The sequence below is a fragment of the Symphalangus syndactylus genome, chromosome 18 (genome assembly GCF_028878055.3).
Source record: "Symphalangus syndactylus isolate Jambi chromosome 18, NHGRI_mSymSyn1-v2.1_pri, whole genome shotgun sequence".
Classification (NCBI taxonomy): Eukaryota; Metazoa; Chordata; class Mammalia; order Primates; family Hylobatidae; genus Symphalangus; species Symphalangus syndactylus.
Window position 1 is genome coordinate 21,845,631 of NC_072440.2, and position 22,165 is coordinate 21,867,795.

Sequence of the window (22,165 nt, forward strand, 5' to 3'; positions counted from 1 at the left end):
AGGCTGCCAGGGAGAGACCGCCCTCCTCCCGCAGGCCCCTCCAACAGGAGAGCGGCGAGCTGTTGTGGGGCACAAGGGAGGATGGGGCCTTGGCAGCAGCAAATCACCCCTCCTGGTCTTGACTGCTGGGCAGCCCGAACAGCCGCGGCCCAAGGCCCCCAGTCTGGAGGGGCGGGGCGAGCCGGCGGCCGCGGCCTGTGCTCGCAGCACCCCCTGGCGGCTGATCATCGTAGACCTTGGAATGAGCGAGATGGAAGGGCCTCAGACCTCAAGGCGTAGTGGCAGGAGGACTGAGGCACACACAGGGACTGGAGCTTGCCGAAGGCCAGAGTAAGGCAGGGAGAGAGTGGGCTTGAACACAGGGTTCCAGACTGTCCGGAGCTTCCCCAGGGGTGATCCTCATTCTTTTCTTTGGGGCCTGAATCCTCTGCCTCTCCTTCCAAACATGGACACCCAGCTTCCTCCTATCTGGGCAGTGACAGGACATCTTCCAGTGGGAAGAAGGAAGAAGCTAGACTCTAAGACTAGACTCAGGGGCTGCAGAGTAGCGGGCAGTGGCAGGGTAAAGGGCCTGTGGGGCTAGTTCTCAGCAGCCCTCCACAGCAGCACAGAAACTACCTGAGACAAATGGTGGCCCGTGCCTATCTCCCAAAGGCCTGGGTCCCATCTTTTTTTTTTTTTTTTTTTGAGACGGACTTCTGCTCTTGTTGCCCAGGCTGCAGTGCAATGGCATTATCTTGGCTCATCGCAACCTCCGCCTCCCAGGTTCAAGCGATTCTCCTGCCTCAGCCTCCTGAGTAGCTGGGATTACAGGCATACGCCACCACGCCCGACTAATTTCGTATTTTTAGTAGAGATGGGGTTTCTCCATGTTGGTCAGGCTGGTCTCAAACTCTGGACCTCAGGTGATCCGCCCACCTCGGCCTCCCAAAGTGCTGGGATTACAGGTGTGAGCCACCGTGCCCGGCCACTGGGTCCCATCTTAATCTAGGGAAAGAGGTCAGTGGAGATCTGCAGTCCTCAGGAGCCTCCCTTCAGAGCCCTGCTCCTGCCTGATTCTTCAACCGGCCACAGGACTGGGCCTGCCCAGAGACAATAAAGCAGACCAGAGTGCCACAGCCAATTTTCACACTGTTGTTTCACATTCTCACAGCCCTCAACACAGGCCACATCCCAGCCCAGCTCTGGGACTTCAGTTCAGGGCTCAGAGCCTCTCGTCTGGGCTGATCGAAAACCTCCTTTGACTCTGTGGCACTAGGTGGATCTTGGCTCTTCTTGTCCTTACCCAGAGCTCAGGGCAGTGCCCCGTGCAGTCGCCCCACTTCCACGAAGGCCCCCACGCAGCGGTCAATGTCTTCCTCGCTGTGCACTGCTGAGATCTGTACCCGGATCCGGGCCTTGCCCTTGGGGACCACGGGGTAGCTGAACCCGATGACAAAGATGCCTGGGAGGGTAGAAAGCAAGGGCATGCCAGAACCAACAGGCTTGGGGACAGAACACAGAGGGCAAGGGAACTGCCCCAGGTCTCGGATTCGGGACTGCCTCATGGCTTGGGGTTTTCAAGCTTAGACAGACAGACAGCTGGCCTAAGAGGCCGCAGCGTGGCTGGGTGCGGGAGTGAGTCACAGTCTAGGAGTTTCCGTTTCTTTTCTCTCAGGACCCACCACCAGTTCCCTTGTCTCAGCACCCTTACCTCTCTTCAGCATGTCATCCGCCATGCGAGAGGCCAGCCGGGCATCACCCAGCATCACAGGGCAGATGGGGTGACTGGCTCCCGAGATAGTGAAGCCAGCAGCTTCCATCTTACTACGGAACCTGTGGGCACAAGGTGTCATATGTAGCTAAGGGGCCGTGGAGCATTCACACCCGCTCCTTGCAGGGACCAGGCCCGAGGTCTATGCCCAAGTCTGCAAGAAGGATCAACAAAGACAGTTACAAGCTCTAAGAGGCAGATGGGAGCCAGGCAGGGGGCAGGGAGAACAAAAAGGGAGGCAGAAAGACAGAATGGACAAGAAGGAGACACAGAAGCTAGAGGGGAGAGGCAGGGACAGAGAGGAGGGAGGGGAAGAGGCAAAAGCAGACCCGGTGGGCACAGAGCTGTCTATGGGCCTGGGCAGACACATGAGGCTGGCTCTCACCACGTCCCCCCACCGCCGAGCCTGCCCTGCTGGGAGCCGCACCTCTGGGTCTTGGCAGCCATAGACTGGACAATGGTGTTACTCTCCATGAGCAGATCTAGGGCCTTGGAGGCGCAGCCAACAACAGCAGGTGGCAGACTATTGGAGAAGAGGTAGGGCCGGGCGCGCTGCCGCAGCAAGGACACCAGAGGCCCAGGCCCTGTTGTGTAGCCCCCTGAGAAGAAGGGAAGAGGTGGGGGGAGGGGTTGGTCAGGGGCCAGACTGAAAGTATAGCCCATGCTGCCCTCCCCACTTCCCTGAGCACCTCCAGGGCCCTTCAAAAGGACAAGCGGACCCCAGGGACACAACCTTGCAGGTACCTGATGCTCCACCCAGGGCCTTCCCCAGGGTGGAGTTGATGATGGTGACCTGGTCCATCACACCCAGCAGCTCATCTGTGCCCCTGCAAGGGAAGCCGCCGCTGCTGTCACTGGCCTCCTGAGAGCCCAGGGATTATGGATCATGCTGGGGACTGGCCTCCTCGTTTCCCAGCCACCCTCAGAAGCCCCACCCCAGGCCTCAGGTGCCACATGGTCCCACCGTCCTGTGGGCCCCAGGAAGCCAGTGGCATGGCATTCATCCACAAAGACCAGGGCGCCATATCTAGAGGCAAGGCGGCAGATCTCCTGCAGGGGTGCAATGTCGCCATCCATGGAAAAGGCCCCATCAGTGGCCACCAGGCGCAGCCGATGCTTCTGCAGGAAAGACATGAGCAGATGGTGGGTGGTGTTAAGTTGGGCCAAACCACCCGTCTCTTATGCTGCTTGGAGCTCTGAGAGCTCATCCTGCCCAGTGCCCAGCAGAGGTGGGCACAGAGGTACCACCAGCTTGGGGGCTGGAACATCCTCTCCCTCATCTGAGCCTCTCGGTGTCACCCATCTCCACGCTGAGCCCTGGACAGTGAGAATGCCTGTGTAAGGTCCCAGAGGGCAGGCTAGGCTGGGACCAGGTCTCACCAACATGTACATTCTATCCTTATGCCTAGCAAGGGCCTGCCACACAGAAGGTGCTTGCTAATACTCAAGGCAGGCCGGGCGCAGTGGCTCACACCTGTAATCCCAGCACTTTGGGAGCTTAGGGGTTCGAGACCAGCCTGGGCAACATAGTGAGACCCTGTCTCTACTAAAAATTAAAAAAACTGGCTAGGTATGGTGGCTCATGCCTGTAACTTTGGGAGCCCAGGAGTTCAAGACTAGCCTGAGCATTATAGTGAGACCCTGTCTCAAAAACAAACAGGCCGGGTGCAGTGGCTCACGCCTGTAATCTCAACACTTTGGGAGGCTGAGGCAGGCAGATCACCTGAGGTCAGGAGTTTGAAACCAGCCTGGCCAACATGGTTAAACCCCACCTCTACTAAAAATACAAAATTAGCTGAGCACGGTGGTGTGTGCCTGTAATCCCAGCTACTCCAGAAGCTGAGGCAGGAGAATCAACTGAACCCGGGAGGCAGAGGTTGCAGTGAGCTGAGATTGTGCCACTGCACTCCAGCCTGGGCAAAAAGAGTGAAACTCTGTCTAAAAAACAAACAAACAAATAAAAAACTAGGTGTGGTGGGCACCGGTAGTCCCAGCTACTCAGGAGACTGAGGTGGGAGGATTGCTCGAGCCCAGAAGATTGAGGCTGCAGTGAGCTATGACTGCACCGTTGCAATACAGCCTGGGCAACAGAGTGAGACTCTGTCACACACACACACATACACATACACACACACACCTGGGCAACAGAGTGAGACTCTGTCACACACATACACATACACACACACACCTGGGCAACAGAGTGAGACTGTCACACACACACACACACACGGAAAAACCTCAAGGCACCATGGTACAATGGAATAATGCTCTGGTGCTAGGCACAGTGGCTCACGTCTATAATCCCAGCACTTCGGGAGGCCTAGGCGGGTGAATCAACTGAAGTCAGGAGTTCGAGACCAGCCTGGACAACATGACGAAACCTCGTCTTTACTAAAAATACAAAAATTAGCCAGGTGGGGTGGCAGATGTCTGTAATCCCAGTTACTTGGGAGGTTGAGGCAGGAGAATCACTTGAACCCAGGAGGTGGAGGTTGCAGTGAGCCAAGATCGCACCAGCCTTGGCGACACAGTGAAACTCTGTCTCAGAAAAAAAAAAGGCCGGGCGCGGTGGCTCACGCCTGTAATCCCAGCACTTTGGGAGGCCGAGGCGGGCGGATCACGAGGTCAGGAGATCGAGACTATCCTGGCTAACATGGCAAAACCCCGTCTCTACTAAAAATACAAAAAATTAGCCGGGTGAGGTGGCGGGTGCCTGTAGTCCCAGCTACTTGAGAGGCTGAGGCAGGAGAATGCCGGTGAACCCCGAGGGGCGGAGCCTGCAGTGAGCCGAGATCGCGCCACTGCACTCCAGCCTGGGCGACAGCAAGACTCCATCTCAAAAAAAAAAAAGAAAGAATAATGCTACGGGTGTGAGGGATTTGGGTTCAAATCTTGGACAAATCTCTGCTGTTTCAAACTTTCAGGCTCTCTTGTCTGTGAGTGAGGAGTTGGCCTCTCTAAGCCTCACTTCCTTCCCCAGGCAGAGGCTGAGGGTGGACCCAGGTGTCGCCCTACCTGGGCCTCTTGCAGCTTGGCTTCTAGGTCGGCCATGTCCAGGTGGCGATAGCGATACTTGTGGGCCTTGCACAGGCGGATGCCGTCGATGATGGAGGCATGGTTCAGCTCGTCCGACAGGACTGCGTCCTCCGGGGTCAGCAGGGCCTGGAGGGAGGCAGTGAGCGTAGAGCCATCATTTAACCACCCTGGGCTTCTCCCTCGACCAGGACTCCCGCAAATCAAAAACTGTACTGCCAGCCAGGGCGTTCCTCTGGGTAGAGAGGCAAGGCGTCCTATGCTTCTATCTGGGGCCCCCGTGCCTCAGTGCCGGGCTGGACCAGCGCCCTGCTCTAGTAAGAGGAGGTAAGAATATATTTGGTGAGTACTAGGCCCCTGCCTCCCCCAGCCTTCCAGCTGATGTAGCTTATCCCCCAAAGGCTCTGGAACTCAGGCTCCTTGCAAGCCCCAGGATTCCTCTTGGAGCACCTACCTGGCCCAACCTTGACCTCCAGAAGAAATGGGCTCTGGAGCCTCTAGGCATGGCACTGAATCCTGCTAGGTTCTCCCAACTGCCCACCCCCAAGCCTTCCTCAGCCTAACAGGCCCCACCAACCCTCACCCACAGGACAGCTTCCACACACCTCAAAGAGGCCGGCGTTGGCGTCAAAACAGCTGGGATAGAGGATGGCATCTTCCCGCTGGTGGAAGCGGGCTATTTTTGCTTCTAGATTCTTGTGGATGCTCTGAAGAAAATGAGTGCGACACGTGTTGATGCCTGTGGGGTCATGTGGGACAAGTTCGAGGGGACAGAGGCTTGGAGGACCACAGAGACCCAACCCAGAAGGCCTACAGCCTCAGTCTCCTTACTTTCTGCCACACATGGGCTATCCCAGAGCTGCCAGGAATCTGACAGACAGTTCCCACTGAGGAACTGGGGACCTGTTAGGTTCCGTCCCTGGGCAGAATTTGGTTTTACAGTGGCAGTCTAATGGTGGAATTACGGGCACTCGTGGAGAAGGAAGATGTGTCTTCCTAACACCATACTGAGTGTCATTTTTCGTTGCCTAATGGTGAAGAAAAAGATCACAGAGGTAATTCTGGGTTCACCTGGGCCTCTAATTTGTAGATTTGAAAACTGTTGGGTCTGGGTGAGGGCTTTGCTGGGAGGTGACTGGATGCGAGTCAAGAGTTCTGCCTCTGACATTCATTTCGCTCTCACCTTTCTGAGAGGGCTGTTAATGATAAGCACAAGTAGTCAGGAGCACAGACTCTCTTTTTTTTGGCAAATGAGACAGGGATTCTCTGTCACTCAGGCTGGAGTGCAGTAGTGAGATCATAGCTTACTGTAGCCTTGAACTTCTGGGCTCAAGTGATCCTCCCAACTCAGCCTCCCCTCCCTAGTAGCTGGGACTACAGGTGTGCACCACCACACCCAGCTAATTAAAAACTTTTTTTTTTTTTGTAGAGAGAGGGTCTTGCTATGTTGCCCAGGCTGGTCTCAAACTCCAGGCATCAAGTGATCCTTCTGCTTTGGGCTCCAAAAGTATTGGGATTACAGGTGTGAACCACCATGCCCAGCCAGCATGGACTCTTGAGCCAGGGTTCAAATCCCACAATAGGCTGTGTGCCTCTGGGCAAGTCACTTAACCTCTCTGTCCTCATCTCAATAGCAGGAATAAGAATAGCAGCTATCACTTAGGATTAATGAATTAATACTTGTAATGTTCTAATGTTCTTTATTTTTTTTTTGAGACAGAGTTTTACTCTGTCACCCCGGCTGGAGTGTGGTCGCACCATTGTGGCTCACTGCAACCCCTGCTTCCTGGGTTCAAGCGAACATGGCCAGCTAATTTTTGTATTTTTAGCACAGACAGGGTTTCACCATGTTGGCCGGGCTGGTCTTGAACTCCTGACCTCAAGTAATCCACCCACCTCGGCCTCCCAAAGTGCCTGGATTACAGGCATGAGCCACCACGCCTGGCCAATAGTTGTAATTTTCTTAAAAGAATTCCTGGCACATAATAAGTACTATTTAAGTTTCATACTTATATAAATTTATTTTGTAACATTTGGAAAATAAATAATAGCCAAAATTCATTGAGCACTACTATGTGCCAGGCTGTTCTATGCTTTTTTTTTTTTTGAGACAGAGTCTCACTCTGTTGCTCAGGCTGGAGTGCAGTGGTGTGATCTCAGCTCACTGCAACTTCCACCTCCTAGGTTCAAGCGATTCTCCTGCCTCAGCCTCCCAAGTGGCTGCGATTACAGGCACCCACCATCATGCCAGCTAATTTTTGTATTTTTGTAGAGAAAGGGTTTCGCCATGTTGGCCAGGCTCGTCTCGAACTCCTGACCTCAGGTGATCCGCCTGCATCAGCCTCCCAAAGTGCTGGGATTACACGTATGAGCCACTGCACCCGGCCTACTCTAAGCATTACATGTATTAAGTCTTTAATTTGTAATGATCCTATTAAGTGCTATTATCTTCATTTTCCCTATGAAGTAATTGACACAGAGAAAGGTTAAGATACTTGCCCACAGGAACAGGGCCACTAAAGGGCAGCACTGGCAACTGTGTTCCGTCAGAACAGCCCCAGAGCCCTCAGTCTCAGTTCCCGCTGCCTACTCCTCTTCTTATAGAAGGTCAGGTGTGAGGGACTCTGTTTTGCAGGTGGGAAAATGAATGCTCAAAATGGCAGTTTCCACTTTGGAAGGCCAAGGTGGAGGAGATCACTTGAGGCCAGGAGTTCAAGACCAGCCTGGCCAACATGGTGAAACCCCGTCTCTACTAAAAATACAAAAATTAGGCCAGGTGCGGTGGCTCACGCCTGTAATCCCAGCACTTTGGGAGGCCACGGTGGGTGGATCACGAAGTCAGGAGATCGAGACCATCCTGGCTAACACAGTGAAACCCTATCTCTACTAAAAATACAAAAAATTAGCTGGGCGTGGTGATAGGCGCCTGTAGTCCCAGCTACTCGGGAGGTTGCGGCAGGAGAATGGCGTGAACCGGGGAGGCAGAGCTTGCAGTAGCCAAGATCACGCCACTGCACTCCAGCCTCAGTGACAGAGCGAGACTCCCTCTCAAAAAAAAAAAAAAAAAATTAGCTGGGTGTGGTAGCACGCCTGTAATCGCAGCTACTCAGGAGGCTGAGGCACGGAGAATCATTTGAGTCTGGTAGGTGAAGGTTACAGCGAGCCAAGATTGTGCCACTGCACTCCAGCCTGGGTGACAGAGCAAGATTCTGTCTCGAAAAGAAAAAAAATATATGTAAAGTTCCTTGGCCAAAGCTTTTTAGCAAAACAGAGGCCTACACTCAGCCTTTCTGCTGCACAGCTCTGGGGCCAACAGTAGGCTAAACCAGCCTTGCTGACTGTGGGAAGCAGGCAGCTGGGGTCAGTCCCCACAACCCCCCACCACTCACTGTGTACCTGGGTTCCACAGATAAAGCGGACAGAGCTGAGGCCAGCTCCAAACTCCTCCAGAGCCTGCAGACCTGCCTGGATCACCTCAGGGTGGCTGCTCAGGCCCAGGTAGTTGTTGGCACAGAAGTTAAGGATTCCTGAGGTGGAGAGGAGATGGATACAGCAGCTCAGGTGGGGCAAGGGTGGGCCTGGAAAGATGACAGTGACAGGCCCTGGGGAAATGGTCCAGAAAGGAAACAGACCTGGATTCACCGTTGAGAAGGCACCAAATTCAACAGCTACAGAGGGAGGGTCAGTGCTACACATCTTGAAGAGCAAGAAGTTTAAGCTTTTTTTTTTTTTTGAGACAGGGTCTAGCTCTGTCGCCCAGGTTGGAGTACAGTGGTGCAATCATGGTTCACTGCAGCCCCAACCTCCCAGGCTCAAGCAATCCTCCCACTCAACCTCCTGAATAGCTGGGACTACAGGTGTGTGCCACCATGCCCGATTAAATTTTTTTATTTTTTGTAGAGATGGGGTCTCATTATGTTGCCCGTGCTGGTCTTGAACTCCTAGCCTCAAGCAATCCTCCTGCCTTGGCCTCCCAAAGTGCTAAGATTTCAGGCACAAGCCATTGTGTCCAGCCTAAACTCTGGCTTTGAATCACATTCTACCCAAGGAGGAACTCAGCCCTTCCTCACAGGCTTCTCCTGTGCCTGAAGACCACCACTGACTCCTTATCTGACCCTTTGGTTTCCTTGAGGGTTAAAGAAGAGGGCTGGGTCAGATGCCTGCTGCAGTCCTGGAACTCCACAGTTTACTTTGCTGCCAGAATCACACCCCCAAAGGTAGGTGCCTGAGATACCAGTCCCCGAATTCGAAAGCCCAGAGTGAACACAGCTGACCTCAGGAGCAAACAGGCCAGAGAGGAAAGTTCACACAGCCTGGGAAAGGCAAAAACAGGATGAGAACTTGGGTCTCCTAATTTCCCAACTTTTGACTGGCTCTAAGCTTCCCCTGAGGGAGAGAAGGGATTACCTGGGACCTCTATTTTACAAATGAGTGCAACAGCACCAAGGGTTCTATGCCTATTTCCTGGGCAGAAGGCAGCTTTGGGAGCCTGTTGATGATCACCACTCACCTGAGGCCTGACACGAATAAGTCCGGTGTAACCACTGGTTAGAGTGAAATGAGGGAGGGCTGGGAGTGGTGGCTCACACCTGTAATCCCAACACTTTGGGAGGCTGAGGCGGGCGGATCACTTGAGGTCAGGAGTTCAAGACCAGCCTGGTCAACATGGTGAAACCCAGTCTCTATTAAAAACACAAAAATTAGCCGGGTGTGCTGGCACGTGCCTGTAGTCCCAGCTACTTGGGAGGCTAAGGCATGAAAATCGCTTGAACCTGGGAGGCAGAGGTTGCACTGAACCAAGATCTCGCCACTGCACTCCAGCCTGGGGGACAAAGCAAGACGAGACTCCGTCTCAGAAAAAAAAAAAAAAAGGAAAGAAAGAAATGAGGGAGACCAGGCAGGGCCAACTCATCATGTAATTTCTGCGGCAGCCCTGGGACACCTTGCTTGCTATGAGTTTACCCAGCAAGCTGTCCTCTCTGGCCAGTTAGGCAATGTTCCAGCTCCAATATTCCAGCGCTGCCTGCAGCTAGCTGGGGGCTTTTGGGCAAGCCATTTCACATCTGTGGATTTCAGCCTCTTCGTTTGTAAAATGGAATTAGTCATTCCTGCGTCTAGAAGTTAGGAGGAGTTCACGTGCAGCAACAATTGGTAGACACCTTCACAAAGCAGCCGCTCAAGAAATGCGAGTTTTCTTGCTGGGCAAATCGCCTCCCTCCGTCAAAACGGGTTTAACCAGGCGAGAGTCAGTATTAGGAAGCCATAAAGTCGCCCTGACAGATCCGAAGGGGAACAGTAGCTAAGAGTGTAGGAGCCGCCCACCCCCGCCTCCAGGACCTCCATTCCAGCACAAGCTCGGGAAAGGTCTTGGAACGACTCCCGGGACGGAGAGTTACCTCCGGAGACGCCGTCCACGCGGATGTGCGGCCCCTGACGGGACGTGATGACCCGCTCGCTCTTCCAAGTGCCAGCTCCGCGGATGCCTTCCAGCTCCCCCTCCAGAATGCCACGCAGCTGGGCCAGCGCTGACTGTGCGCGGCGGCCGCGGGGCACCCAGAAGAGTGCGGCGCGCCAGGCGTTCCCAGCCCACATCGCTCCTACCTCGCCTGAGAACGCCTGCCTGCCTGGAAGCCGTGCGCATCGCGGACGCAGCCTGGTCACGTGGCCGGGGGCCGGGCTCCAGCAGCCAATCGGAGCGAGGGGGGCAGGGTTAAAGAGGCGGGGAGGCGGGCCTAGGATGGGTGGGCGGGGCCTGGCGGGATCCGCCGGGGACCGAGCGGCTTGATTTGCAAGTTGAGACTGCAGCGGTCCGGGTGGCAGAGGGGAGGGAAGGGGGCGGAGAAAGTCGCGTCAGGGCCCAGCCCACCAGACTCCCCACCGCATTCCCACGTACTCACCTCTTGGCCGGAAATGGGGTACCCTCTGGACCCCAAAGGCAGAAGCCTAGAAGCCGGCTAAGGCACGTTCCGCAGCCTCCAGGACTAAGGATTCCTGGCTTCTGTCCAGCTCCTGAACCCTCCCCCCAGTCTCAGGTGCAAACGCCCCAGTTGTCCCCACTGCCCGCCCGCCTAACCGCTCCGCATTCATCCTCCAGTCTTCAAAGTGAGGAAAAATACACCGCTCAGTTTCTCCCTTTTCCAATTTATTTTAAAGTTTTAAAATTACAAAGACAGCAAAATTTTCCCGGCACAAGTAACACTTGCTTAAAAAAGAGGGTGAGGTGGGGGGGACGCGCAAGTGCGCGATTTTTCTATTTTATTAAAAATAAGAGAAAGACAACTGTACAGGTTTTTTCTCCCAGCTCCCGGGTGTGAGACTAAGTACTAGCCCTAGATATGTATATATACACAAACACACACATGCACACAGATCTAAGCTCTGTAAAACTACTTAGCAAATCCCAAATCGACTGCAGTCTTACTATCCACTGCCCGCCCACTCCCCCTCCCCCTCCCCCAGCTACAACTACTTATAATAAAGGACTCAAAATAAAAAAAGATCGGGAGGTTTTAAATGGCCGCAGCCCCACCAAACCAAGCAAAGACACCTCTTGTACAGGAGGAACAAAAAATCCAGAGGAAAAGAAAAGTCTTCCTAGAACACAATCCATCGATTGTGTGGAAAAATCCAAGTTTCAACAGGGCACACTGAGGCACTTGGCTGACTCCCCACCCTTACCCTAAAGTTTTCACTCCGGTTTAACAAGAGAATTTGCTGAAGCCACAAAGATCCCCCAATGGCTACATCCTAGCTGACTGGGAGAAGCTATGGCTTCTCCCATCCAGCTGTCACTTGGACCCCACTCCCCTTCCCTAAGAAAATAGAGAGGCCGAAAGGGCAAACTAACAGAAATGAGAAGGAAACTGGGTTTGGGCCCCCACTGCTCACCACTGGGAGGTGGAAGTCAGCCCGGTGGCGGTTTTTTCCACCTCCTTCCTTTGCCGGCTGGCTGCTCCCTACCACCTCTCCTCCTGGCCAAAGGTTCTGAAACTCACAACAGGTGCCCAACTCAAAGAAAACTCACTCACCCTAAAGATATTCCTGCTAACCTCATAATTCCTGGGTTCCTTCTCATCTAGCCAGAACAAACTGCCTTGTGTCTTCTCCCCACCCCCATCTACCTTCATGGCAAACAAGCCAACAAAACACACAAGCCCCCCCGCCCCCCCGCAAATCCCTAACCCCGTAAGTAGGTTAATAGCAAAACAAAATATAAGTACATTCTCATCATTAGATTGGTTGTTGCTGTCCTTGCACAACTGGTTAAGGAAAAATGTATTCTGTAATTTCTGAAGAATCCAAATCCTGTCTCTTACAAAGTCAGAACAGAAGGGGGCAAAAGGTGGTGGTGAGCATCAAGAGAGAAAAAAGGTGAAAATTATTTACAGAAAATAGGAGACAGGAGGGAGTGTCCGCAAGAAAAGACTTCATTGTCACTTCTTCTTGCCGGCCCTCTTGGCACTGGACTTTGCTTTGGGTTTCACTGGTTTGGCCTTTTTGGGCTTGGATGCCTTGACCGGCTTGGCTTTGACAGTCTTGGGTTTTTTGGCTTTCTTGGGCGTGGCAGCCAGCTTCTTCTTGGCCTTCTTGACTGGGGTGGCTTTGGGTTTCTTGGTTGGGGCTTTGGAGGCAGCCTTCTTGGGCTTGGATGCCTTCTTTGGCGTGGCTACCTTCTTGACTTCCTTCTTGGTCTTCTTGAAGGCCACTGGCTTCTTGGGCTCGTCGCTCTTGGCTAGCCGGAAGGACCCCGAGGCCCCCACCCCTTTGGTCTGCTTGAGGACACCGGTGGTGACCAGGCGCTTGATGGACAACTTGATCTGCGAGTCAGCGTTCTCACCCACCTTGTAGTGGCTCTTGATATACTTCTGAATGGACTGGCGCGAGGAGCCAGCTCGGTTCTTCTCGGCCTGGATGGCAGCCACGATCATGTCTGAATACTTGGGGTGGTCTGTGGACTTCTTGGAGGCCTTGGCCCGCTTGGGCTTGGCCGCAGGGGCGGACGTGGAATTCTCGGTCATGGTGGCCTGTCTGGTCCGGCTGTTGAAGGCGCCTTCCAAAGGGCCAGCCCTCGTCGGAGGCTGAGCAAAACCTGCCTCGGGATCTGCTCCTGAGCCCCCGACTACCGGGCCAGTCCGGAGTGCGGCTCCCGAGGATGCGAGCGAGGAGTCGCTGCTTTTCCTCCCCGGCTCGGGTGTCGGGAGAGCTCGCCGAGCCGGCTTTGCGAGGCCCAGCCCCGCCGGTCTGTCGCTTGGTCTCGGCACCGGGCTCTGCCTCTGCCTCCGCCTCCTCTGCCTCCCTTTTCCCAGCTCCGCGTCTGGCGCTTGGGCGGCGCATCCGGGTATTTAGCGGCGGCGGGCGGACCGCGGTGAGGACAGGGCTGCTGGCTGCCTGCTCCCGGCCCGGAATGGCGCTGCGCCGCCGCCATCTGTGTTTCTTCCGCCGAGCAAATCCGACCTTTCCCCCCGGCCCGGGCCTTCCTGCTCCCCGCCGCCGCCCTGGGCCGCTGCCTGGCTCCCTGGGCTTCCCCGCCGGGCGGCCCGCTGGCCCGGCCGCCGCCCCCCGCGCCCGCCACGCGCCCCAAACGGCGCCGAGGACCGCTGGTGCGCCGGCACATTTCCCCTTTGCGGGGGGCTGGCTCTGCGGGGCTAGGGATCCTCCGTGCGGGAAACCCCCAGTAGCAAAGCTCTCCCCTGAGGCTACCGGGGGCTCTGCTCCCGGCCCGCTGCGGGGTCCCCTAGCCCGGTGGAGCTGCCGGAAAGCGGCCCCAACTAACACACGCGGCCCCGAGCTGGGCGACTCCCAGCCGGGCCGAGCCGGGACAGGGGGGAGGGGTCGCTCCCCCGGGGTCCGGTCACCTCTCGGGGGTCACCCCGCCACCGGTCCCTCCACACCTCTACCCCTCTCTGTCCATGGGGCCCCCAAGGAAACTTTCCCTGGAAGAGTTGGAAGGGTACTTTCAAACTTTGTCCCTTCCCCCTCCTCTGCCGTCTCTCCCCCAGCGCGCCCCCCGACTTCTGCCTTGAGGTTCCCTCCTGAGGCCGAACCCCCAGTGCTGCCCGGACCCTCTGAGAGATGAGGAGGGCCTCCCGGGTGGCCTCTTCTCCTCAAAGACCCCTGCATCTCCCATATACCCTAATGGGGAATTCATTTATATGCTTCTCTTAGCCTGGAAGTTTTGGGGTGTCAGAGACAGAACTCGCTGCCCCCCATCCCTGAGGCCCAGCCTGGGGGTTCAGTCCCCGTCCCAAGGCTCCTTGAAGGCAATGTGGGGGCGGGGGAGGGCGGTCCACAATGGAGAAGCTGCCCCAGAGGCTCTAACCAGGGACGGTCCTGGGGGCCCCTGTAATGAGGAGAGGCCCTGAGTGCTTTGGGGACTTGGGAAAGCGGGGCGCTAGGGTGGAGGTCGAGGAGGGGGTTATGTCCCTTGGGTTGTGACCTGTCCTCGGAAAGTGTGCAGTTGTTCAGAGAGCCGTGGCCGCGACCACCGCCATTTTGCTGGGAAGATGCGATGTCTTTGTTAAAATGCACACAGGTCTTCCCGTGCTGCTTGGCAGGTGTAGACGAGGCGGACACAGGGCGCCACTGTCTGTAGGGAGTTCTGAAGCTCTAGGGGCTTTAGGGGCCCAGAGGCCAGCAGGAGAGACCTCAGAGACCCTAGGACCCCTTGTCTGCGGCCGACCTCCAACTCACGTGCCGGGTCCGCTTGGCAGCGGCCCTGGGCTGAGTTTCTGCGACGCTTGCTCCCTGCGCGCCTCTCCCACAACCCCGCTTTTATTCCCTAAGCATAGAGGCCGGTCACTGTTCACTTAAACAATACCCTGGGAGTGGGAGTTTGTTGCTGGTCAAAATGATGAACGCATCCCGGTATGGTCCAAGAGCTGTTTGCAGACACAGTAGGCTACTGGGGAGGGGTAAAGGGGAGGGGTTCGAGGATTTTGATGTTGGGGACGGGATCGTAGCTGCCGTGGGTGTGGGAGGGCTCCTACTGGACCTGGGAGTCTCTGAAGCCAGGGCAAATTAATAGGTTTCCCCCGCACTCCAAGGGATGGATTAATCCAAATGATTAGGGGAGGAAGGGGGAGGGGGAGCCCAAGACTCGGTGTCAGATGCCTTCTCTCCGGGCTTATCTCCGTGGCACAGGCGGGGAAGGGAAGCAATGGGGGGTCAGGTTAGTTCAAAAGGTCAAGGTTAGTCTTTTGATGGTGTCAAGTTTCCCTTAAGTTTCGTCATTTGAAAACACAACATTCTGGTGGCTTTGTTTTGGTTATTTTCAAAGACAACTCGGGTTCCCATTAAGACCTGGTTGGGTTAAAACGCACCCAAATAGCTCCCCCGCCCCGTATCCGAGATGTTCCACCCTGAGAGCCCAGAGCCATGTCACCCCATCCCCCGCCCCAGATCCGTGCATGTCTTAAAGACTGGATGAATCCAATGATACGACGATGAATAATTTTATTTGCACAGCGCTTTACAGTTTGCACAGTGCTCCCCACCGGTTTCTGGATCCTTTGCGCCTCCTGCCTGTGATCACTATCCCTATCACCCCTATTTTACCGCGGAGGCCCGGGACTTAGAAGGATGGATTGGGGGCGGGGTACTGTGAGGCTCAGCTCCGTGACACCTGGGCGTTCATTTCATTTTGTATCTCTCCTGTCCCTTCTCCCCGCCCATCCCAGCGACCTGTAAATTCCCGGAACTGAAGCCACAATTGGGGAAAGGGGCTGCCTCGGGTCGCAGGGGCTTCCAGCTAGTGGACACCCCTTCTCCCGCCAGGCGGCGAGGTTCACCGCCCCTTCCCCTGCTCCGGGGAGTTGGAGGGGAAGGAAGGGGGTTCCCTGGGGCTTGGGCGCAGAGGCCGAAGCCGAGGCGGGCAGGACGAGGAAAGACGGCCTCCAATTGGCTTGGCCTCGCCTCGCCTCGCCTCAGGGACACTGCAGAGCCGGGGGGCTTCTTCGCTGCAGCCAGACCCCGCCTGGGCACCCGGGCAGGCGGCTCTCGGGTCCCCACCGGGCGCAGAGCCATCTTCCAGCTGGCGGACTGCACAACCTCCCCCGCCCCCTTTAACGCGAGGCTCTTGAAACCCCAGGAACGGCGGAACCGCGGCAACTGCTCCTGGGAAATGTAGTCCTCGGCGCCGCGCCCCCTACCCGCGACCCTTGGCAGCGGCCGCGCCCCCCGGGCGTGAGGAGGGGGTCGGACAGCTGCTGTGCCGTGGCGCGGGGAGGGTCCAGGCCGTGCCATGGCGCGGGGAGGGTCCCCCGCTGTCGCCCTCGGGCCTCAGTTCTTCCACCTGTCGACTCTACCTGTCTCTGGGGTTAGTGAGAGGGGGAAATGAATTCCTGCATGGAAAAGTATAAATCGCATTAGAATGCCAGGGGTCGTGTCCTTACTAATGGGTGTGTTTGTGTGTCCGTGCGCGCGCGCGTGCCTGAGCCCTTGGCACGTGACACCTTCACGTTACAGACAGGAGGCTCCCACCCACACCCGTATGTTTAATGACTTGCCCAGGGCTGATAGACTTTGAAGGCAATGCCCTGTTCACTGCACCACCTGTGGTCTTGTGGCATTCTGGGCTTTGTAATCTTTTTTTTTTTTTTTTTTTTTTGAGACGGAGTCTCGCTCTGTCGCCCAGGTCAGAGTGCAGTGGCGCGATCTCGGCTCACTGCAACCTCTGCCTCCCCGGTTCAAGCAATTCTCTGCTTCAGCCTCCCGAATAGATAGGATTACAGGTGTCCACAACCACGGCCAACTAATTTTTTGTATTTTTAGTAGAGACGGGGTTTCACCATCTTGGCCAGACTGGTCTTGAACTCCTATCCTCGTGATCCACTTGCCTCGGCCTCCCAAAGTGCTAGGATTACAGGCGTGAGACACCGCGCCCGGCTGGCTTTGGAATCCTAATGCATTCCTTAATATGTGCCAGACACTGGGATGGGCGCTGTAATATGGCCATAAACCAAAGTGACAAGAGAGCCCTGCCCTTGTGGAGCTGAGGTTTCCTGGAAAAGTTAGATACACAATAGACTACATAAAGAAGTAAATTAGGCCAGGCGCGGTGGCTCAGGCCTGTAATCCCAGCACCTTGGGAGGCCGAGGTGGGTGGATCACCTGAGGTCACGTGTTCGAGACCAGCCTGGCCAACATGGTGAAACCCTGTCTCTACTAAAAATACAAAAATTAGCTGGGCATGGTGGGGGGCACCTGTAATCCTAGCTACTTGGGAGAATGAGGCAGGAGAATCGTTTGAACCCGAGAGGTGGAGGTTGCAATGAGCCGAGACCACGCCATTGCACTCCAGCCTGGGCGACAAGAACAAAACTCCATCTCAAAAAAAAAAAAAAGTAAATTATATAGTATGCTGGAAAGTGGCAATTGCAGAGAAACAATTGGAGCAGGGTTGGGGGTGGATATAGGCAGTGTCAAATGGTGGTGGTTTGCAATTGTACTTTTTGTTGTTCGTTGTTTTTTGAGATGGAGTCTCACTCTGTCGCCCAGGCTGGAGTGCAGTGCCATGATCTCAGCTCACTGCAATCTCTGCCTCCTGGATTCAAGTGGTTCTCCTGCCTCAGCCTCCTGAGTAGCTGGGGTTACAGGTGTGCACCACCACGCCGGGCTAACTTTTTTTTTTTTTTTTTTTTTTGAGATGGAGTCTCACTCTGTCACCCAGGCTGGAATGCAGTGCCGCGATCTCGGTTCACTGCAAGCTCCGCCTCCTGGGTTCAAGCAATTCTCCTGCCTCAGCCTCCCGAGTAGCTGGGATTACAGGCTCCCACCACCACGCCCAGCTAATTTTTGTATTTTTAGTGGAGCGGGGTTTCACCATGTTGGCCAGGCTAGTCTCAAACTCCTGACCTCAAGTGATCCACCCGCCTCAGCCTCCCAAAGTGCTGGGATTACAGGCATGAGCCACCACACCCGGCCCCTTGTTCTACTTTTTGCTCCCTTCTCACTACTGAACTTGACTAGTCTAAAAAAAAAAAATGGTTCGGATGAATCCCACTACTCGGTATATATCCAAAAGGAAGGAAATCAGCATATTGAAGAGCTATCTGCACTCCCATGGTAATTGCAGCACTATTCACAGTAGCCAAAATATGGAGTCAATCCAAGCGCACATCAGTGGATGAATGGATGAAGAAAATGTGGTATATAAACAAAGGGAATATTATTCAGCCACCAATAAGAAGGAAATCCTGTCATTTGCAACAACACAGATGGAACTGAAGGTCATCATATTAACTGAAATAAGCCAGGCAGAGAAAGACAAATATTGCATGTTTTCACTCATATGTGAACACTAAAAAAGCGGATCTTTGCCAGCCTGGTCAACGTGGTGAAACCCCATCTCTACTAAAAATACAAAAATTAGTTGGGCGTGGTGCCAGGCGCCTGTAATTCCAGTTACTCGAGAGGCTGAGGCAGAAGAATCACTTGAACCCAGGAGGTGGAGGTTGCAGTGAGCCCAGATTGCGCCATTGCGCTCTCCAGCCTGAGCAGCAGAGCAAGACTTCATCTCAAAAAAAAAAAAAAAAAAGAAAGAAAAGAAAAAAAGTGGATCTCGGCCTGGCGCAGTGGCTCATGCCTCTAATCCCAGCACTTTGGGAGGCCGAGGCGGGAGGATCACCTGAGGTCGGGAGTTTGAGACCAGCCTGACCAACATGGAGAAACCCCATCTCTACTAAAAATACAAAATAAGTTGGGTGTGGTGGCAAATGCCTGTAATCCCAGCTACTTGGGAGGCTGAGGCAGGAGAATTGCTTGAACCCGGGAGGCGGAGGTTGTGGTGAGCCGAGATCGTGCCATTGCACTCCAGCCTGGGCAACAAGAGTAAAATTCCGTCTCAAAAAAAAAAAAAAAAATGCTGGGCATGGTGGCTCACGCCTGTAATCCCAACACTTTGGGAGGCCGAGGTGGGCGGATCACACGCTCAGGAGATGGAGACCATCCTGGCTCACACGGTGAAACCCCGTCTCTACTAAAAATACAAAAATTAGCTGGGCGTGGTGGCACGCGCCTGTAGTCCCAGCTACTCAAGAGGCTGAGACAGGAGAATCGCTTGAACCTGGGAGGCAGGGGTTGCAGTGAGCTGAGATCGCACCATTGCACTTCAGCCTGGGCGACAGAGCAAGACTCTGTCTCAAAAAGAAAAAAAAAAAAAAAAAAAAAAAGTGGATCTCATGAAGATGGAGAGTAGATTGGTGGTTACCAGAGGCCGGGAAGGATAGCAAGGAGGGGAGGAAGAAGAGAAGCTGATCAGTGGGTACGATATACAGTTAGCTAGAACAGTAGGGTGACTGCAGTTAACCGTAACCCAACTGTATACTTCAAAATAGCTACGGGAGAATAATTTGCATGCTCCCAGCATAAAGAAAAGATAAATGTTTAAGGTGATGGATATCCTAGTTCTTCTAATTTGGTCATTATGCTTTCTATGAATAAGCCGTCTTGTCACCCCTGTCTCAGGTGAGCGGCAACTATCTGAGGCCAGTAGCCCAGGAATAAGAAGAATTTACCAAGACAGTTGTAGGTAAAGAAAGGCACATTTATTAGAGAAGGTATGAAAATATGTTGCAGCCGGGAGTGATGGCTCACGCCTGTAATCGCAGCACTTTGGGAGGCTGAGGCGCACAGATCACCTGAGGTCAGGAGTTCGACACCAGCCTGGCCAACGTGGCAAACTCCATCTCTACTAAAAATACAGAAATTAGCCGGGCGTGGTGGCACATGCTTGTAGTCCCATCTACTTGGGAGGCTGAGGCAGGAGAATCGCTTGAGTCTGGGAGGCAGAGATTGCAGTGAGCCAAGATTGCACCATTGCACTCCAGCCTGGGGGACATGGTGAGACCTTGTCTCAGAAAAAAAAAAAAAAAAAAGGCCGGGCGCAGTGGCTCACGCCTGTAATCCCAGCACTTTGGGAGACTGAGGCGGGCAGATCACGAGGTCAGGAGATTGAGACCATCCTGGCTAACACAGTGAAACGCCATCTCCATTAAAAATACAAAAAAATTAGCCGGGCATGGTGGCACGTGCCTGTGGTCCCAGCTACTTGGGAGGCTGAGGCAGGAGAATTGCTTGAACCCGGGAGGGGGAGTTTGTGGTGAGCCGAGATCGCGCCACCGCACTCCAGCCTGGGTGACAGAGCGAGACTCCATCTCAAAAAAAAAAAAAAAAAAAAGAAAAGAAAAGAAAAGAAAAAGAAAATGCATTGCAAATTTGCAACAGGCAGCACAGCAGAGAAGGGGCTGTCTGCAAGGAGACAAAAGCTTGCTAGGGATGGTACAGGATGGTGCTTGTGCTGTATGCTGGAGAGGGCTTTATGCAGTACTGATAATGCCGAGGTTGCAGTGAGCTAATTTGCAATTTTCTGTCAGCTGAGCATCTGGTGATAGCTGGTTGCAGGAAGATTGTGAATTATTTGTGCAGGAGGGCATGTGTTCTGGATCATGAAGAAAGGCACACTTAGAGCTTACCTGCTTTCTCTTTTTGCTTTCCCTCAATCCCACCAGTCCAACTCCTCCTTCCTAATTAGGACTCCGCAACCCCCTCTCATAGCTCCTGTCCTTTCCTTCTTAGCACTTTTCACAAAAATCACACTTTACAATGACAGCAGTGCCCATCTTCCCCACTAGAGACTGAGCCCCACGAGGCAAGCAGGTGTCTGTTCCTTTCACACCCAGCACCCAGCACCCAGCAAGTAAATAAACAATCCGCACCCGCCTGGGCCTTTCCCACTTCCAAAGGGCTTTGCCCTCCACACTTTGAGTCAAGATTCACACTCCGTGAGGACAGGGCAAACGGCAGGTGGAGGCATCCGAGGGGAAAGGAGCAAGGCTTGAGATAGAGGCGGGGCTGGGGGCAAGGGAGAGGCAGAGGGCAGCAGATGGCCCCTCACTCAGGGATGGAGGGGCGGCTGCTCTAGCCTGGGTGCTGAGTCCCCTCCTGTCAGCCCAGTCCTGTGATTCCTTTTAGAAACCTGCCAGAAACAGGGGCTCTCACCTCCTCCTGTCCAGGCTAGGTGTCACTTAGATTCTCAAAATTGAAAAGTAATCAACATTTGAGGGCCCCAGGAATTTAACAGAGAGTACAGTCAATGGGGTTTTTTGTTTTTTTCTTTTTTATTTTAATTTTTGTGGGTATATAATAGATGTATATATTTATGGGATACATGAGATTTTGTTTTGTTTTGTTTTGTTTTTGTTTGTTTTTCAGATGTAGTCTTGCTCTGTTGCCCAGGCTGGAGGGCAGTGGCACGATCTCGGCTCACTGCAACCTCTGCCTCCTGGGTCAAGCGATTCTCCTGCTTCAGCCTCCTGAGCAGCTGGTATTACAGGCACGAACCACCAGGCCCTGGCTAATTTTAGGATTTTTAGTAGAGTCAGGGTTTCGCCATGTTGGCCAGACTGGTCTCGAACTCCTGACCTCAGGTGGTCTGCTCGCCTCAGCCTTGCAAAATGCTGGGATTACAGGCATGAGCCACCGCGCCTGGCCAGAGATGTTTTGATAGAGGCATGCAGTGTGAAATAAGCATAGTCAATGGGTTTTTACAGACGTCCCCTCTTCCTTTCCCCACACTGCTGTGCAGCAACTGGACAGTGTTCCCCTGCCTTCAGCTCTCTGCCCGACACAGGGTTTCTGTTAACACAGGAACAGCACTAGCCCTGAATTGGGGGCCTCACGTGGTTATATGCTGGGTGTGGAGGGATTCTGCTCACATCCCCCAGCCCCAGCCCTATTATGCGATGGGTAGCTGTGTGTGGGAGGCAGAAAAATGGCCTCTAAATATGGCCACATCCTAATCTCTGAAACTTTAAAAAATGTTCCTTTAATGGCAAGGGAGAACAAAGGTTGCTAATCACCTAGCCTGGAGATGGGAGATGATCCTAGATTATCCTGGTGGGCCCAGTGGAATCACAAGGATTTGTTTGTTTTTTTTTTTTGAGACGGAGTTTTGCTCTTATTGCCCAGGCTGGAGTGCAATGGCACAATTTAAGCTCACTGCAACCTCCACCTCCTGGGTTCAAGCTATTCCCCTGCCTCAGCCTCCCAAGTAGCTGGGATTACAGGCATGCGCCACCATGTCTGACTAATTTTATATTTTTAGAAGAGATGGGGTTTCTCCATGTTGGTCAGGCTGGTCTCGAACTCCTGACCTCAGGTGATCTGCCTGCCTCAGCCTCCCAAACTGCTGGGATTACAGGCGTGAGCCACCGCGCCCAGCCAAGGATCCTTAAATGGGAGAGAGGGAGGCAGAAGAGTCAGAATCAGAGACGGTGTCCTGAGAAAGGCCTGCCCACCACTGCTGACATTAGCATGGAAGGACCCATGAGCCCAGGAAAGCAGGTAGCTTCTGAAAGCCAGAAAAAAAGGCAAAAACCAGAT

General features: G+C 54.1%; 2 protein-coding genes across 5 annotated transcripts; both read right to left on the bottom strand.

Annotated features, from left to right (window-relative positions):
• Window positions 1-1,111: 1,111 nt before the first annotated feature.
• GCAT (glycine C-acetyltransferase) lies at window positions 1,112-10,445 on the bottom strand. Of its 4 annotated transcripts, none has more exons than XM_055251795.2 (9): window positions 10,183-10,445; window positions 8,183-8,313; window positions 5,392-5,493; window positions 4,769-4,915; window positions 2,718-2,872; window positions 2,498-2,580; window positions 2,181-2,352; window positions 1,694-1,815; window positions 1,112-1,444 (listed from the first exon to the last, which is right to left on the bottom strand). In XM_055251795.2, exons 1-9 carry the CDS (start codon window positions 10,376-10,378, stop codon window positions 1,293-1,295), a joined length of 1,260 nt encoding a protein of 419 aa, XP_055107770.1. In that variant the 5' UTR covers window positions 10,379-10,445; the 3' UTR covers window positions 1,112-1,292. The 4 variants fall into 4 exon arrangements, with proteins under 4 accessions (XP_055107770.1, XP_063478663.1, XP_055107769.1 ...); XM_063622593.1 differs by having other exon boundaries at window positions 8,183-8,364; window positions 10,183-10,438; XM_055251794.2 differs by having other exon boundaries at window positions 8,183-8,388; window positions 10,183-10,438.
• Window positions 10,446-10,911: 466 nt separating this feature from the next.
• On the bottom strand, window positions 10,912-13,290 carry H1-0 (H1.0 linker histone). Its single transcript, XM_055251821.2, has one exon. The coding sequence runs from the start codon at window positions 12,802-12,804 to the stop codon at window positions 12,220-12,222; it is 585 nt and encodes a 194-aa protein (XP_055107796.2). The 5' UTR covers window positions 12,805-13,290; the 3' UTR covers window positions 10,912-12,219.
• Window positions 13,291-22,165: the final 8,875 nt, after the last annotated feature.

Bases quoted from the DNA above. Each gene is read 5' to 3' on its own strand.
- GCAT (XM_055251794.2), bottom strand. From the start codon at position 10,378: ATGTGGGCTGGGAACGCCTGGCGCGCCGCACTCTTCTGGGTGCCCCGC. The intron at 2,581-2,717 runs GTGGGACCATGT...CTTCCCTTGCAG, and splicing joins TTCCTGGGGCCCACAGGACG to GGGCACAGATGAGCTGCTGG. The intron at 1,816-2,180 runs GTGCGGCTCCCA...TTGTGCCCACAG, and splicing joins ATGGCTGCCAAGACCCAGAG to GTTCCGTAGTAAGATGGAAG.
- H1-0 (XM_055251821.2), bottom strand. From the start codon at position 12,804: ATGACCGAGAATTCCACGTCCGCCCCTGCGGCCAAGCCCAAGCGGGCC.